Raw genomic sequence first — 19,608 nt, forward strand, 5'->3', positions numbered from 1 at the left:
AAAAATACAGCTGAAGTGCAGCAAAAAGTGCATGGTGGTGAACCACAACAACTCTTTACTGCCCAACCTATACCAAAGCAAGTTTCCAAAACTAAAGTGGCTAAGCAGTGGTTTTCTAGACTGTTTACTAAACCAGTCAATGTAAAAAATCTCTCTGTTTTCAACCCAATGGTAGCGGATAGCTTTGAATCTCACAATGTTACCACTACTATGCATCAACCTGGTGATGTCCTCAATATTGTCACATTGCTGGACACCGGAGGACAACCACAGTATATCCACTTGCTACCTACTGTCAATATCAATCCCACTGTCAACTTTGTGATACATGACTTGTCAAAAGACTTGAATGAGCAAGTACTGGTGGAGTACAGTGAACATGGTAAACACACATTTCAACCTTATCATCTGAGTTACACAAATCTTGACATGATCAAGCTGCTGATGTCCAGCAATAACGATTGCATAGAAATGTCACCTCAAGCCCCTCAACTCATAACCCGCCCTGGAACTGATAAATATTCTTACCTGTGCTTTGTAGGAACCCATGTTGACAAGGTTAGCAAGGAAATTGTCCAAAAAATGGAAAAAACATTAACAACATTAGTAAAAAAATCAAGTAGTAAAGCATCAGTTTTACAGCACAAAGGAAACATCCTTTTTCCAGTTGACAACACCACTGCTGGTAGTGAAACTAGCGAAGATCCTATTGCAGATGTGATCAGAAATAAAATTGAAAATATTGCTGAAAAGAAGGATGTTTATGAGTTGCCGATTACATGGATGCTCTTAGAACTTGAAATTCGACAGGTTTGCAGTAATAATTCAAAATTTTACATCTCCTTCAATGAGTGTGTGGCCATTGCTAAAGCTAGTCAATTGATGTCTAATCCAGAAGAAGTCAAGAATGCTTTAATATATCATCACCTGTTGGGTGTACTGCTTTTCTTTGATGACATCCCTGGTTTGCAAGATTATGTCATTGTTGACCACCAGTGGTGGTTTGATAAACTCAGCAACATCATCAGCTTCACCTTTCAGGATGATTCCTTGTGTCATAATGAAGTGCACAACTTAAAGTATAAAGGAATACTTTCTATGGCAGTGCTTCAGAAAATCAAATGGGACAGCGATATCAAGGAATCTTATTTCCTGTCACTTTTGGCTCAATTGAAAATCATTGCACCACTACATGATGATGGCAAAAGCACAGATGAATACTTCATACCATATATTTTGCCAGCATGTTCTGCTGAAGAAAGAGGTACAATTGTTCAAAGATATGGGTACCTTCAAGGAGAGTCAATTCTGGTACAATTTCAATCTGGCCTTTTACCAAGGGGCATGTTCTGCTGTTTAGTTGTTCACCTCTTACAGAATCCACCATTAAACTGGGAGCCTCATTTCACTGCAAGTGATACTGATAGTGACACTCACCACACTTTTAGCAATTTGATTACTTATAGTCTTCCTAATGCTTTTTCTTTGTTATTGTTTGACAATGTCTCACACTTGGAAGTGCAAATCAGACATCAGGAGACCACAACTATTCCTTCAAATATACATTACACTGTGTACCAAGAGATGCTTCATTCACTGAAGTCAGTTTGCGCGCAGTTAAACTTCAGCTCCCAACGACTGCAGGCTGGATTTTATTGTCACTGCGATGAAAACGTTGAGCCTCACCTTGCCATATTACCCAAAATGACTTCATCATTTGTTTATGCCAAGTGTAGCAGTAATAGTTTAAAGCCAATAAAGCTTACACCATCCCATCTGGTATGGTTCATGGAAGATGGACTTTTCAATATAGTTGGTAAGATCTTGACTTGCACAATAATATACAGACATAGCATTCAGTACTGTTTCTCTTTGCCATTACCGTAGAATGGTGCAGCATGAATATTAAACCAAAAATATATCATACAGGACCACAAAGAAGTTGGTGTGGCCCACAAAAAATCACCCAAAAACCAGCCTCAATTTTCTCTGATGATGACTAGGCAGTATTGGTTAAGTAAAATTAAGCCCAAACAAGCTTTGAGATTGACCCATAACGCTTTCAACAAGTTGCTACAGAATTTAAAAAAAAATGATTTAGCCAAACTTTCTAATGACTAACTGACTGATGCTTTTATACAAGTGTACTTCAACAATGGCTAAAGCTATGGGCTTGTTTGGAGTTGCTTCAGCCTGAGAGGTGCCTTTTAGCATACTGCAGTACATACAATGCATTCTTCATGGATTTACCAGTGTTCTCCTTTGTGTCCCATTCATCTTTGCTGACAGCAAAAGGTGTCAATTTCACAGTAGCACATAACAGCTTCCCTTCATAGCGGAAATCATCCGTATTTTTCATCATCATGGCTACTTTGATTGCAGAAGTGCTTTTCGAACAGTTCTTCATTCGTAGGGCTGTGTAACAGATTGAACATAGATGGCAATGAAGTGTAATGGATACTTAATTTTTCAGATGATAATTGATAGCTGGGGCACACGGCACTAGTTTCTTTTGATGCAGTGTGCATGGGTTCACCCGTCATAGTAATTTTATTTTATAAAAACGTTTATGAACAAGTACACAAAAAAATTGAAATTTTCAACTAGAGTAAGGACCATAGAACATTGATAAAAAGTACTGAAACAAGCTGGAGTAGTGCACGATATTAAATCACAGTAAAACAATAAGAAATGTTGTAACCCTGGTGTGTTTATAATGAAAATGCACAGTAGGGATACAACACTAATTGTTTTACTGTGATTTAATATCGTGCACTACTCCAGCTTGTTTCAGTACTTTTTATCGATGTACTATGGTACCTACTCTAGTTGAAAATTCCAATTTTTTGTGTACTTGTACCAAATTATGGTCTTTAACATCTCAAGCATGTCATGTTGTACCAGGCCTTAAATTAACGTGCAGTCAACGGACAAAATCCGCACAAATAGCACAATGTCTGAATCCACATAATTAGTTTTGGGCGGACACACATGTCCTTGCAAAACCAATAGTGGTACCATAAAAGCTGATGTGTACATGTTTGTTTGTAGTGCTATAACAATAACTGTCACTTGGTTGCTAGGAGATACTACATTTTCCCAACCCAAGGATTTACCAATGCCTCCTCCCCTTTGTGTACTGCTATCACCAACAGCTGTAATGACCACAGCCTGGTGATATGTTGCAGCTATGTGGTTCTATTTAACTTCAAAACTTTCAATGGAAACTCCCTATTCCAATTCCAGCAGTGCATATAAAATGCTCCTCTAGCTCATGTCTGTACAATTTGGCTCTATGTCTGTACATTTGTGAATATGTAAGGACATTTGTTCTCGGCACCTTAAAAATTAAATTAAGGCCTGTTGTACATATGAGACATTATGTGCAAACTGTGTCTAATATTTATTGTGTGTATAGTTACCCATTTGATGTTCCTCATTTGCTGTATGATACTATAGTCAGTACGCATTCACCTGAGCCCCTCCGAATATAGCAATATCAAATAGGTGAACATGTGTTCATTCCCAGTGGTTTTGTACTGGAACAAGTATGTTTAACATATTTGTGCACCTGAATTGTCTATACTAAATGTATGGTATATTTTCAAAGCCTCATAACTCACTTGTTCTTACCCATATCAAAGCATTATTTTAATAAACAGTTCTGGCATTTAAAGGACTTTACAGCACTACTAAATATTTTGGCAGCTGGGCCATGTAACAAGAGTCATTAACAAGAAATGACCAAACAAACTATAACATAAAATTTTATTCTGAGCTTAACGGTGCTTTTAGTTTATCACTTTAAAAATGATTTTATACATAATATGCTTGATCTTTGGAGGATATTGAAGTCTTTAAAATCTATTAAGAGACCTGCTAGCAAATTCTTAAAATGGTTAGAAATCTGCTAGCGGAAAGACTTTCCTATCCTCCCTCCAAACATATTCAAGCTGATAGTCTGCAGTGGGCGACCAACTACCCAGGCCAAAAAGCGCTTAGCCACTCTATTCATTTTATAGGCATACCTAAAAAAATTAATTATGGGAGATACAATCTAATGTTGTAGATATGTTTGTTGCGATAATCGAGAAGTCCATCTGTTTCTGGAGTGTTGTAAGGCTGTCTTCGTTTTCTACTAAATTATGGATGAAGTTTTTACTAAGTTATAGTTAGACACTAGTATAGGTATCTTAGGGGCTTTAAAAACCTGAGGTGACGTCAATAATTACCAAGGTGAAGTCAAGGTAGTTATTGATGTTGCCGATATTTTCTAAATCCTCAAAACCGCCTATTACAAGTGTCTAATGGTTTTAGACTAGTGTTGTTCCAGTGTTAAGAAATTTGTTATTATAGTTTTGGCATTAGCATTTGACCTTGATTTGGAAATGATAGTAAAGTACTAGTATTACATTTGATATATAAATTTCATAAGTAAGTATTTAAAGTATTTACTACCATACAGATTACCAAAAGTTAGAGTAACTAGTCAGTACATATATCTAACCAGTTGGCAGCAATTATTATTCTGAATCTGCCAGTGCAATCTCTTCGAATGAACATTTCTCTCTAAATTTTTCTGCATAAATCTGTTTCTCTTTCTGCCAGTTGCATTTTACAGGGCAGTTGAAGCTAAATATCACAGGCTATTGGAGCTAATGCTTCACTTTCCCCACCAAATAATCTAGCAGATCCATTCTATGCTCTTTGATAGTTGTACTGGATGTGAATATTCATTTAACTCCCAAGTTCCAAACATTTACAATGAACCCCAACAGCTCCAGTTACCAAAGTTACTGTAACTAAGCATTCCAAATACTGATAGATAAAACAACATGGGCAAAGTGATTATTAGAATCTCAGAGGAAATAAAATACTTTTAAGGTCCATATATGTCTACTTGCGGCTTTGAAAAGAAATCTTCAAAAGTATTATATGGTGTTTATACTATCTAGTTACAGTAAACTAGGTTAATGTTGCAGTCGAGCATGCATGAGTGTATTAGTAACTAACCTGAAGCTCCACCATACCTGAAGGGAAGGTTGGGTAGGCACACACATGAGAAGGGTGGCAATAATTGGAGAATAACATTGTGCATGCTTTATGAGAAAAAAGACACATGGAGAGGTGTTAGAACGCATGGTGCTACATAGCATAGTGCTTTGCAGTGAGTGTGCAGGGAATATAACAGAGGTTTTATGGTTCCTATGGCTTGGAGGTTTGGCATGCAGAAATTCTTGTGGCTTCAGAGAATGTTAGAGTTCCTAAGCATTCCTACCTCTGAGCCTTTGTAGTAAAACATGCTGTATATATCATGTACAATTATTGGAAAAGGGGCCTATTTGGGCATTAATAGGAGAATCCATGGAAGCCTGCACACCTACCAAAACAACCACCATCACAGATGGTGGCAATCTGCTTGCAACAGGGTAAACCCTGCTCACCGGGTTAAACTGACAAGCAGCATTAAACGGAGTTTAACTATATAGTTCAACTAGGTTAATGTTGCAGTCGAGCATGTATCAGCGTATTGTGATAGTAACTAACCTGAAGCTCCATCATGCCTGAAAGAAAGATTGGGCAGGCACACACATGAGAAGGATTGGCAATAATTGGAGAATAATATTGTGCATGCGTTACAAGGAAAAGGCGCGTGGAGAGGTGTTAGAACGCATGGTACTGCGTGGCATAGTGAATTTTGTCCTACCCACACCACTCCCCTCTACCAATTATCTCATCTTATAATTGTAGAAGACGATAATCACAAAGGGATTGTTGGATGGGGTTTAATGTAATAGATTTTCAAGAAAAAAAAAGGATTTGATAACAGGGGTGTGGGGAGGTGAAGCATGCACCACAGACAGTCCCAGTAGGGAAGCTTAGTAAACTCCTAACATTTTTCCCTTGTCTTTTCCATCTTGAGGCTAACTCAGGGTGTGACAGTGCAGGGTTTCTATTAGGAACATTGTGGCATATGGAAATTCTTGTGGCTTAAGAAAATGTTAGAATCCCCAAGCATTCCTACCTCCAGGCCTTTGTAGTAAAACATGCTGTATACATCATGTAAAATTGGGCCTATTTGAGAATTAATAGGAGAATCCATGGAACCCTGCACACCTACCAAAACAACAACCATCTGTTGACAATGGCAACCCGCTTGTAACAGGGTAAGCCCTGCTGACCGGGTTAAATTGACAAACAATATTAAGCTGAAAATAATGTAAGAACTCAGCTGAAATACTGAATAAATGAAACTACTGACTCACTAAATAATACTAAATTTGATGAAGCAGTTATTAAGTACAGCAGGGGTGGATCCATGACCTGGCAAGGGGAGGGGCACAAACAGGTAAGTTGTAGGTGGTTAGGGAGAGCCAGATCTTCTTGTTAGTTGCTGCATTTTTGAAACAGCAAATAGTACACCTCTTAGTAGTATCTCACTGTTGATTTTTACCATTTTGGCCTTTGCAGATGGCTGTAAAGTCTTTAAAGGGCTCTGAATGTCTTAAACAACAGCAACACAATAATTATTTTTAGAGGCACTTAGTACACACAAAGATGCTGGGTGGAAATTTCATAGTTAGTTTGACTTTGGATCACTTTAGTTGTAGGTGAATTCGTAATAAATGCTAGTAAAATGTGCATGAATTCGTGAGTTTTATCAGCTGATCTTGGCCTGGCATGAAGTTTAGTATTTTAATCAGAAGTATGGCTCCTCCACAAGGTGAGGGGGGAGGCATTTGCCCCAAATGCCCCATCTTGGATCCGCCATTGTACAGAGTAAGTATTTAGTATCTAAACATCCCTTTACTAAAGTATTGAGTATCTCTTTAATAAATCTTCCAACATGTCGTATAGTATTAGTAAGTAATACTAACAGAAAATAGGCTATACTTTTCCCAAAGTAGGTATTAATAAAAGTATGCTGGAACAACACTATTTTAGACAATGGTGTAGAAGCAGTGAGTTAGTATAGAGAGTTTACCATGGTTATTTCAGCAAGCAAAAGATGTGAGGTGTCGCAGATAAAAATGTCAACTGTGACTGCTCTATTAGAGTATTTCAATCTTCTGGTACTGTTTTTGCGTTTGTAAGTAATTATACTTACAGCTGCAAAGAAAATGCAAGTAATTTGTACTACAATTCAGGAAATACTCAGGAATAATGAACTGTCAGAAAATTGGTGGGTTCAAAAACATAATGCACTTAGGTCAAGGTTGTACTTTCAAAATCAATCAAGAACTGACTGTTTTATCAGAGCACATCAGTATTTTGTAATGGAATAAGTGACAGCTCTTTTAGAATATATCGATCTTGTTTCTACCAAGTGTGAATAACCAGCCAAGTAATAGGCCTGTGCCGACTATGCCAACATAATTTGGGGCATAATAGGTAGCCAAAAGCATTGAGCATGATGGGCACAATTTTTGTGCATTGGTTGGAAAATTTAGTTACAGATTGATATACTCTAATAAAACAGTTACCGCATGTTGAAATATCCCAATAGAACGTTTACAGATACATTAGATCAAGACACACGGTAGTGTGTCGTGTGGCCCAAGAAGCCGGCGCGCCACACTGTGAGTATATTTACAGGAAGAAAGTAAACGCAATTTTCACACCTTTGTAGCTGCGTGATTCCTTATCAGATTGAAACCAAAGTTGCTACAGAAGTGCCGGCTAGGTAGGGGAGTCCACATTCCAAATGTCCACATTCCACATTACAGATGCATTAGATATACTAATACAGAAGTAAAGATATAATTTTATATGAGCATATTTGGAGCATAATGGGAAACAACTGGGCATATTGTAGCATAACAGGGGGATTTTGAAGGATTGCTCTAAAGCACAATAGGCAATTTCAAAAGCATAATAGGCTCAGACCTTCCAAGTAACAGTTTAGTTGTATTACATGTTTTCAGCAGAAATAATTGTGACCTGGTCAGTACTACAGAGTTGACTAATATTTCAAAGTTTGAAGTTTAATAACCTCCTCTCTGAACATGATAAACTAAGTACAAAGATCCGAGGATGTGGTCTCTAACTGATTTAGAAAATAATGTGTTTTATATGGGCATATATGTTGAGTTATTGTGAGATTGGGGTTATGTCATTCTGAAATCATTACACAATAATTGTGAAAGACCGAACATGCTGTTGCTGAAGAGATGAAGAAATTGAAGCTCCTTTCACAAGTTAGACTTGAATTCGGCACATCTGGGAAATGGCAGTGATGGATAATTCTATAGTTATTATTAATAATGTCGACCCGAGTTGATGGTACCGATTACCTATGGCTCACAACATTGTAAAGAACATGTGTGTTAAAGAAGTGATCTATACAATGGAAACAAGTTGTCACAAGTTGTGGCTTCAGTGGCGACACAGTAGTATGAAGAACAGGCACGGTTTCAAATATGTACCACATCCACATTACATGTAGTGCAAAATAATATTTCTACAAAGAACCTTACCCGATTTAGGTCTTAAAGGTATGCAGCATTTCCTTTGATGTGTAGACATCTCTTATTTGCTGAAGAAACCTGAAAGCAGGTGTCTTACTGGAAAGACACCTGACTCAATAGGACAATTGTTTACAACCACAATGTGGCTCCAGTTAGCCTCTTGTGGACAATTAGTATTTAGCACATCAGTAAACACCAAAGGAAATGATTCGATTATGAACAGATTCTAAGAAAAGAATTATACTCACGTACACCATTGTCTCTATGTAGACCTAGACAGCCATGCTGGCACTGGCTATTCATGTTTGCTGCTATTCACATGTATCTGTAATGCCTCAAACACACTTTTTATCGACTTTTACTAACCTTTAATCACGCTCCGCAGCTTGAGGGTAAATGACTGCTCTATTGAAGTATCTCAATATGTTTCCTAATTTTGTGCTTTTTTTACAAAGTTTGAGGATGTATGTCCATGTAAGTTTCCATGATGCTACAAAAAAATATGTGAATACTAATTTATTATTCCTATATATAGAACATCCTGTTATTCTGAAATCATTCCTGATTATTTAATCCATGCAAAAACAGCCAAGTTGTATAAAAGGACGTGGCCTTCAAAAAGCCTTGGTGAAAAAGTTGTGAAATAAAAATGGCGGCCAAGAAATGGCCGCAATGATAATTTATACTGATGCTTGCTTGTTCGTGGCTATAATTTGTTGTAAAACATAATATGTAGTGCCTGTATTTATTACGATAGTGTTTTGTAACAAACTAAATTCCTTTTAAGCATAGGCAGTGGAGACGAAGGGGCCATGCCCCCCACCCCACACACACACTTTTATGGGACACTGTTTGCAAGAAAAGATCAAGACACTCTAATAGAATAGTCAGGATCTGGATACTCTAATAGAGCAGGCACACTATTCAGAGAAGCAATGTAGTAAGCAACTTAGCTACATACGTATGTGTAGTCATAAAAATAAGGAGATATAATTGGTGGAGAACAGCTATTGTCAGCAGGCAGTGACCTTTTCATTTTTGGTCTTCACCTTACAGCTGCCCTGGCACTCTCACTCTTTGGCCTGCTCCACCACCCCTGCTTTCAAATCTTTGTCTACTAAAATTTTGCATTGACTGTTCTATTAGAGTATCTTGATTTTCATGTTAAACGAGATAAGTTGCAGCTAGTTGCTCAATTTATGCAAAGCATGTTTTATGCTAGAATTCAATTTACAGCCTGTTGTCACAAGTTTTATTAGCATACAGCTTGATAAATTACCTCTCAGACTTCAGCATCATGGGATGTAGTCGATCTGTTGAACTTTTGATATTCCATGTATGATTATTTAGTTTTATAAGTAGCTATGATGTAGTTTTTTTGTCTTTCCTGGGCTCAAGTTGTTAGTAACTTGATAACCCTGAGAATAGACTCCTGACCCTTGTAATTATATTGTACATGTAATTGTCATAATTATTATTGTGATGTTTATCTGTGATTATGATGATGACAATCGGCACAAATGAGTCTTAATAGTAGTGTACTACCCCTCCAATCTGTACCAAAATGGCTATAATATCACCTTTGATTTGATGAAATACTAGAGAGGTTGTAATAGCATTGTATTACAGACTTTTGCAATGCTCTAATAGAACGCACATTTTTAAGGATTTATAATAGAACACACATACAATGCTCTAAAACAATCTAGATGTTCCATTAGTACAGCTATGAAATTGTGAACTTTATACTATTGAGTAAATTTTAGCTAGAATTTTCATATAATTAAGGTAGAAATTAAGTGAGGTGATCAGCCATGATAGCAGTGGCTCAGTAGTTAAGAATTTGGGGATCAGCCACTATGTGTTTGAGGAGTCATCACTCTACTGTACATTGTCCAACATCAGCCAGTATTGATCTGGCCTATTCTGAGGTCAGACTTAATGCCGATGCCCTCAAATAACTTTGTTCTTAATAGTCTCTTGTGTTATCCAGCTGTCCAGCACTTGACAGCCAGTACCGGGGGGTGGTGGCAATGTTTATTCTAGGATTTCTCCTTTGGGAGGAATCAGGAATTTGGGGGGTGACTAGGCAAATTTCTGCATCTAGTTGTCCAACTACATAAAGTAGTTGAAATAGTTGCCAAACAGGTTAGTCATTTAAGATTGTGTAATGAGTGTTGATTTAGATTTTTGTGATTGGATGAAAGTCAAATTGTATGGCTGGTAGAACGTGATGCATGAGTGTATAGTAGTGATGACATAATGATGTAATACTTATGACAACCATGTGCAACCGCATGTATACATATTCTATTAGTAATGCACTACATATCAAGTGTTTACTCTTTACAATTTGTGTGAGATCAGTATTGACCATCATTGTATGTATGTCGTATGATACCATAAAGCACTAGCAAATTACAAGATCTGCATGGGTGGATGTCTTCCAAGACATAATTTAAAACTTAGGGTGTTTGAAATATTTATGAAATACTAGGGCATTTTCATGGTTAGCAAAACAAGTTTTTTTTAAATCAGGCTTTTTGATATTAAATCTGGGTGGTACAGTATTTGTACTGGCTGTGCATGCTATTTTGAAAGCAGAAATATTTACAAAATTACATTTTCTCAGATTGAATCTAAGCACAATTTTGAGAGTAAACTAAGCATGCTATTTTTTGATACTGGGTAAACTTGCGCTCTCAGATATTGAATAGCCATCACTATATGCATGAATTTTTGTTAGTTGTATACTAGGAGATTTTTAAAAATCGATCTAATACTGAATCTGATAGCACTTTTAATGTTGTGTTTGCAATTTTTAACGTGGGAAAATTTTACGTATAACCACTCTGAGAATGAATCTGAGAGCATTTTTGAGAAGCATCATGTGTCATTTTAAAACAAGCTTAACCTAAGTATAGTGCAGTAGTCACTCACAATTTTAGGGGGTGAGTCTAAGATTTTAGAGGGGAAGTTCCCCAAACAGCCCTAGAATAAACACTGGGTGGTAGTAAGGGCATTCCATCTAGCCCGGAAGGGAAAAAAAGGATTTGGGTGTTGAAAGTCCCTGATTCAAATGCTGGTAAGTTTTTCCAACAATTTTCGTGTACCTTTTCCCCCAGGGTGACAGTTCTATTAGAGTATTTTGACACCACAATTTACAGTTGTTTGGTTTTTGTTTTTAACTCTATAGCTGTCAATGCAATTTCTTTAAGCCACTAAAGGTTTGAGCTGTGATGGTTAACCTGTATTTTTACCATAAGTGGTTAACCCTGTAGGCATGACAACAATTTGTCCTTTTTTAATATGCAAACAGTTGTCTATAGCTCTATGGCTATTAAATAGATTTGCACCAAACGTGGTACATGATTGTGCCATAATAATTATGTTCTTAAAGTGTACCAAAGCTCAAGAAAAGTGAGCTATTCATTTGCATTTTATAATGGTTTTTGTTAAGTGTATGGAAAAAATAATCTAAGTCCCCCAAGCTCTATTTACAAAGAAAGAAAAAACAAAGAAATTAAGCAGAATTTTGAAGGTATATAATTATTTCATGACTGTGTCATGGAATGTTGCACAAATTTGACGTGTGGGATACTGGCTATGGAAGGAATTTGCAGTATAGAAATGATTCCAATTTGAGGAGGGAGCATGTGACTTTGTATGTGTGAACATTGCGTTTTCTTTCTTCCTGTAAATAACACTCACGGCATGGCATACCGGCTTTCTTGGCTGCACAACACATTACCGTGTGTCTTGATTTTACCACCAAATATTCCAGAAGTTGTTCTGATTATAATGTACACATGTCTAGCTAAGCTAATAAGCTTGAGGTTTGAGTACTACTCAAAAGTATAATACATATAAATTTTGTAATAGGCAGGGGCCTAGTATAAAGATGAATTGTCTTGAGTGTAGTACTGCGTAACACTACTTGTAGTATTTAATATATAGGGAAGGATTGTGTAGTAGCTTATGCACATTTAAGGTCAGAGAATTTAAAAGGTGAACTGAACTCTTTCATAAATCATGATTACCTTGTTGTTTGCAGAATCACCAGATGTGTTTCAAGAGGATCCATTGGCTTACAAGACACCCAATCAACCAGTCATTAAAAGTATGTAGTGAGTTAATAGCACGATGAAGGAATTGCATTAACAGTGCTTATTCCAGTTAATAAGCCATAATTTTGCCAGTGATATTTAGTTTCACTTAGTATATATTATAAGTTGTGAGATACACTGTGCATGGTGACAACAAAATCACAGAACCATCAATGATTATAATTTACAGCAATCCATTGTATTGTCTGAAGTGGTTGGTATGATTGCATAAGCAGCTAAAACCAAACATTTTTGGTTTGTGGTGTCTTCTGTTGTTTTTTGTGCACTGTATAACAGGTCCAATTTTTTCAAATTGAAACATGGATTATAAATAGAACACTGAAATAGTATTTCAATGTTTCAACAGAAATTTTGTAATCATATAATTTATATTTTCTTTCAAGTGTGGATATTTTTCATTAAATCATGGCGTTGATCATCAAGACACACGGTAGTGTGTCGTGCGGCCCAAGAAGCCGGCGCGTAACACCCGTGAGTATATTGACAGGAAGAAAGAAAACGCAATTTTCGCACCTCCGTAGCTCTGTGCTTCCTTGATGAAACAAGACGATTTTTGCTGTGTAGATTCCCTCCACCTTCAGCACTCCACGTTCCAAATTTGAGCGAAATCGCTTCGCGCGTTCCCGAGATATGCGACTTCAAAAATTGGCTCAGTTTCTTCGTTTTTTCTTCTTATTTTTCTTTTTCTTGTCGCACACTTACAAAAACTGCTATAAAACTCGAACGCCATATCCGATTGCCTTGAAATTTGGCACACAGAAGGGGGATATAAGGGCGCATCTCTGTACCAACTTTGGCTGGAATACGATAAACAGGCAAAGAGTTATGAGCGATTATTCACGAAAAATAACACCAATATGTTGTCACGCCTACAGGGTAAACCGCGTATGGGAAGAAGCTGAAAATCGGTGGCTGAATAGGTTAACTATTGAACCTCAAACCTTTTGTGGTTTGAAAGAAATCGAGCTACAAAACAGGAAGATACAACAAAAAAACCAACAGTGTGTAACAATTACGCAATCGAGATTAGCTAATAAAAAAACGACTGCTTGCCACGCCTACCAGATAAACCGCTTTGGGTAATGCTTTGAAAATCGTTGTACAGATGGAGTAATCATCTTAGAAAGGCTCATCAATGGTGTAGAAGAATCAGACTTTAAGCCACGGAGTTATAACACGAAATCCAACTTGGTGCAGCAAGTGCGAGATCGAGATACTCTAATAGAGCAGTCATCCTAATAGAGCAGTCACCCTGAAGAGAATTCAAGAGATCAGCTAGAAATAAGAAACCTGTATAGAGATCAGCTACACACAAGTCACCCAGTAGAGAGATCAGCTAGAAGAAGTTACCTTGTAGGGAGTTCATGCAACTGTGGAAAGAGATAGTTCAGCTAGAAAAAATCACCTTGTAGAGTTCAGCTACAAAGAAACCACCATGTAGAGAGTTCAGCTACAAACAAATCGCCCTGTGGAGAGATCAATAGAAGAAGTTACCTTGCAGAGAGTTCAGCTACAAAGAAACCATCATGTAGAGAGTTCAGCTACAAACAAATCTCCCTGTAGAGAGATTAGCTAGAAGAAGTTACCTTGTAGAGAGTTCAGCTACAAAGAAACCATCATGTAGAGAGTTCAGCTACAAACAAATCTCCCTATAGAGAGATCAGCTAGAAGAAGTTACCTCGTATCATGTAGAGAGTTCAGCTTCAAACAAATCACCCTGTAGAAAGATCAGCTAGAAGAGGTCACCTTGTAGAGAGTTCAGTTACAAAGAAACCACCATGTAGAGAGCTCAGCTACAAACTAGTGACTTTGTAGAGACATCAGCTAGAAGAAGTTACTTTGTAGAGAGTTCAGCTACAAAGAAACCATTCTTTAAAGAGCTCAGCTGCAAACAAATCACCTGTACAGAATTCAGCTACAAATAAATCACCCTGTAGAAAGATGAGCTAGAAAAAGTTACTTTGTAGAGAGTTCAGTTACAAAGAAACCACCATGTAGAGAATTCAGCTACAAACTAGTGACCCTGTAAAGACATCAGCTAGAAGAAGTTACCTTGAGAGAGTTCAGCTACAAAGAAACCATAATTTAGAGAGTTCAGTTTCAAACAAATCACCTGTGAGAGTTCAGCTACAAACAAATCTCCCTGTAGAGAGATCAGCTAGAAGAAGTTATCTTGTAGATAGTTCAGCTACAAGCAAATCACCCTGTAGAGAAATCAGCTAGAAGAAGTTAACTTGTAGAGAGTTCAGCTACAAAGAAACCATCATATAGAGTGTTCAGTTTCAAACAAATTACCTGTAGAGAGTTCAGCTACAAACAAATCTCCCTGTAGAGAGATCAGCTAGAATAAGTTACCTTGTAGAGAGTTCAGCTACAAACAAATCACCCTGTAGAAAGATCAGCTAGAAGAAGTCACCTTGTAGAAAGTTCAGTTACAAAGAAACCACCATGTAGAGAGTTCAGCTACAAACTAGTCACCTTGTAGAGACATCAGCTAGAAAAGTTACCTTGTAGAGAGTTCAGCTACAACGAAACCATTCTGTTTAGAGCTCAGCTGCAAACAAATCACCTGTACAGAATTCAGCTACAAACAAATCACCCTGTAGAGAGATCAGCTAGAAGAAATTACCTTGTACGTAGTTCAGCTACAAAGAAACCACCAAGTAGAGAGTTCAGCTGCAAAGAAATCACCCTGTAGAAAATTCAGCCACAAACAAATTGCCCTGTAGAAAGATCAGTTAGAAGAAGTTACCTTTTAGAGAGTTCAGCTACAAAGAAACCATTCTGTAAAGAGCTTAGCTGCAAACAAATCACCTGTACAGAATTCAGCTACAAACAAATCACCCTGTAGAGAGATCGGCTGGAAGAAGTTACCTTGTAGATCGTTCAGCTACAAACAAATCACACTGTAGAGAGATCAGCTAGAAGAAGTTACCTTGCAGAGAGTTCAGCTACAAACAAATCACCCTGTAGAGAGATCAGCTAGAAGAAGTTACCTTGTAGATCGTTCAGCTACAAACAAATCACCCTGTAGAGAGATCAGCTAGAAGAAATTACTTTGTAGAGAGTTCAGCTACAAAGAAACCACCATGTAGAGAGTTCAGCTGCAAAGAAATCACCCTGTATAAAATTCTGCCACAAAGAAATTGCCCTGTAGAAAGATCAGTTAGAAGAAGTTACCTTGTAGATAGTTCAGCTACAAACAGATCTCCCTGTAGAGAGATCAGCTAGAAGAAATTACCTTGTTGAGAGGCCAGCTACAAAGAAACCATTCTGTAAAGAGCTCAGCTGCAAACAAATCACCTGTACAGAATTCAGCTACAAACAAAATCACCCTGTAGAGAGATCAGCTAGAAGAAGTTACCTTGTAGAGAGTTCAGCTACAAAGAAACCACCATGTAGAGAGTTCAGCTGCAAAGAAATCACCCTGTATAAAATTCTGCCACAAAGAAATTGCCCTGTAGAAAGATCAGTTAGAAGAAGTTACCTTGTAGATAGTTCAGCTACAAACAGATCTCCCTGTAGAGAGATCAGCTAGAAGAAATTACCTTGTTGAGAGGCCAGCTACAAAGAAACCATTCTGTAAAGAGCTCAGCTGCAAACAAATCACCTGTACAGAATTCAGCTACAAACAAAATCACCCTGTAGAGAGATCAGCTAGAAGAAGTTACCTTGTAGAGAGTTCAGCTACAAAGAAACCACCATGTAGAGAGTTCAGCTGCAAAGAAATCACCCTGTATAAAGTTCTGCCCCAAAGAAATTGCCCTGTAGAAAGATCAGTTAGAAGAAGTTACCTTGTAGAGAGTTCAGCTACAAAGAAACAAATCACCTGTACAGAATTCAGCTACGAACAAATCACCCTGTAGAGAGATCAGCTAGAAGAAATTACTTTGTAGAGAGTTCAGCTGCAAAGAAATCACCCTGTAGAAAATGCAGCCACAAACAAATTACCCTGTAGAAAGATCAGTTAGAAGAAGTTACCTTTTAGAGAGTTCAGCTACAAAGAAACCACCCTGTAGAGAGATCAGCTAGAAGAAGTTACCTTGTAGATCGTTCAGCTACAAACAAATCACCCTGTAGAGAGATCAGCTAGAAGAAGTTACCTTGTAGATAGTTCAGCTACAAACAAATCACCCTGTAGAGAGATCAGCTAGAAGAAGTTATATACCTTGTAGAGAGTTCAGCTACAAAGAAACCACCATGTAGAGAGTTCAGCTGCAAAGAAATCACCCTGTATAAAATTCTGCCACAAACAAATTGCCCTGTAGAAAGATCAGTTAGAAGAAGTTACCTTTTAGAGAGTTCAGCTACAAAGAAACCATTCTGTAAAGAACTCAGCTGCAAACAAATCACCCGTAGAGAGATCAGCTAGAAGAAGTTACCTTGTAGATAGTTCAGCTACAAACAAATCACCCTGTAGAGAGATCAGCTAGAAGAAGTTACCTTGTAGATAGTTCAACTACAAACAAATCTCCCTGTAGAGAGATCAGCTAGAAGAAATTACCTTGTAGAGAGTTCAGCTACAAAGAAACCATCATGTAGAGAGTTCAGCTGCAAAGAAATCACCACTGCCCAAATTTCAAGGCAATAGCTCTTTCCAATCTGAAGTTATCAATTGTCAAAGTTGGCAAATTGTGTGTGGAAGGCCCCTTTTCGCAAATCCAGTCACATATGTATTATATATATAATTTGTACATTTACTGATAAAATATTTAAAGTACATCTACTTCATCTTTTCTTCTTCCTGTAGTAAAGAAAAAAAACATAGGTTAAAAAAGTCCCAAAGCTGGCCATAGGCCGGCTTTGGGGTATACAAATACAAAAAGAAATGAAATCTAATCCAAAACAGCCAAGCTGTAAAAAAAGTGTGCGGCCCTCAGAAAGGCTATGGTGAAAAAAGATGTGAAATCCAAGGTGGCGGCCAAGAAATGGCTGTGATGGTAGGTTAATGGTAAAAATTTTAATAACGACAATTCAGGTGAATTTTTGTGCCGCTTCACAAAATTTACCTGAATTGTCATTATTAAAATTTTTACCATTAACCTACCATCACAGCCATTTCTTGGCCGCCACCTTGGATTTCACATCTTTTTTCACCATAGCCTTTCTGAGGGCCGCACACTTTTTTTACAGCTTGGCTGTTTTGGATTAGATAATAATATCAGCATAATATCCCGTAAGCCATGCACATTTGGAGAATTCATTGGCTGGAGGCTGTTTTGGCAAATCTGTTACACCTTGCACATTACCCAACATTTCAGTAGCTACAGTAAATACATTTAATTATCGCATGATAGCTGCATTGTAGTGTTATACATTATCAGTACACAAAAAAAATTGGAATTTTCAACTAGAATAGGGACCATAGCACATCAATAAAAAGTACTGAAACAAGTCCATGATATATAATCACAGTAAAAAAATAAGAAGTGTTATATCCCTAATGTGCTAAAGATACCACAATGGAAATGCACAGTAGGGATATAACACATCTTATTGTTTTACTATTTATGTAATATCATGTATTACTCCAACTTGTTTCAGTACTTTTTCTTGATGTGCTATGGTCCTTACTCTAGTTGAAAATTCCAAATTTTGTGTACTTGTTTGTTAACTTATAATTATTATGACTGGTGAACCCATGCATACTGCATCTGAAATGGTGCCACACACCACAATTGTCATCTGAAAAGTGAAGTATCCATTATGCTTCATTGTCGGCTATGCTTAACTCTTTACACAGTAGTACAAATCAAGAACTGTTCAAAAGCACCACTGCACTCAAAATATCCACTATTAAAAAATACGGACAATTTCCCTTACGAAGGGAAGCCATCATGTGCTACTGCCAAATCGACACTTTTCGCTGTCAGCAAAGATGAATGGACACAAAGAAGGACACCGGTAAGTCCATGAAGAATGCATTATACATACTGTGGTATGCCAAAAGGCACCTCTCAGGTGGAAGCAACATCAAACCTGTAGCCTTAGCTGTTATTGAGTTATGCTTGTCTGAAGGCATCAGTCAGTCAGGCAGTGAGTAGAAAATTCCATTAAATAAAAATTCTTTAAAATTCCGTAGCAACGTGTTGAAAGTGTTTCGGGTCAATCTAAAAGCTTGTTTGGGCTTAACCAATAGCATTGTCAGGGAAAACTGAGTCTGGTTTTTTGGGTTATTTTATTTTGTGGGCCATGCCTACTCCTTTGTGGTCCCTACTGTACAGTACTATCATCACACTGTGTTATATTATGCTAATTTCAATTTAGGACCTGCAATGAGGTTGCTCCATGAGGTGGTAATTCCCAGAATAGCAGCTGACTGGAGTTTGGTAGCTGATTATTTGGAATACGAGGTGGAGGATAAAAAGGTTATAAGAAAGAAGCATCACGGTGATCCAGTTGAATGTTGTGTGGGACTATTAGAAGATTGGTTATCCAGTAATAAAGGTGCTTCCCCTAAATCTTGGTCCAAGCTGATTGAGGTTCTCAGCCAAATTAACAGTCTTACATCAACAACTGAAAAAATTGTCGAAGATTTAGCTGAAGCAGGAGTATTTGTGTAGAACTTTAAGCACTGCACATGCAACTGAAATTATGTATTTTTATTACAACACATGCACACATACAGTAATTGCACAAACACTACACAACACACCAATGTATTCTAACATTTTTACACTTACACATGCATGCATTTGCACATGCACGCACATGCCACAAACATTACAATATGCACACTTCACACCGAAACACATATTCACTTATATACATGTACACAGCAGCACTAGTAGAGATTAGGCGTAGCTAAGAATGTAATCTTACATTTAGCACTGCTGTTAGTTTTGTAGTTGCACAAATTCAATATAACCCCTTTTTATTACTACTTTTGGTCTAATAAACTTTATAGTAGCTCTGCACAACAATAATACTGTACATACGTATATCTAAAGTAAAAATACACACACAAATTAAATGCTTTTGAACTATAAAGTGTACTGAAAAATTACTTGGAA

The 19,608-nt window shown here is 37.4% G+C and overlaps 1 protein-coding gene across 2 annotated transcripts; it reads left to right on the top strand.

The window, feature by feature from the left end:
- Positions 1 to 19,397, top strand: LOC136258558 (uncharacterized). Of its 2 annotated transcripts, XM_066051877.1 has the most exons (3): positions 1 to 1,816; positions 12,523 to 12,588; positions 18,863 to 19,397. In XM_066051877.1, exons 1-3 carry the CDS (start codon positions 169 to 171, stop codon positions 19,156 to 19,158), a joined length of 2,010 nt encoding a protein of 669 aa, XP_065907949.1. In that variant the 5' UTR covers positions 1 to 168; the 3' UTR covers positions 19,159 to 19,397. The 2 variants fall into 2 exon arrangements, with proteins under 2 accessions (XP_065907949.1, XP_065907950.1); XM_066051878.1 differs by lacking the exon at positions 12,523 to 12,588.
- Positions 19,398 to 19,608: the final 211 nt, after the last annotated feature.

This window comes from Dysidea avara, chromosome 6 (genome assembly GCF_963678975.1).
Source record: "Dysidea avara chromosome 6, odDysAvar1.4, whole genome shotgun sequence".
Classification (NCBI taxonomy): Eukaryota; Metazoa; Porifera; class Demospongiae; order Dictyoceratida; family Dysideidae; genus Dysidea; species Dysidea avara.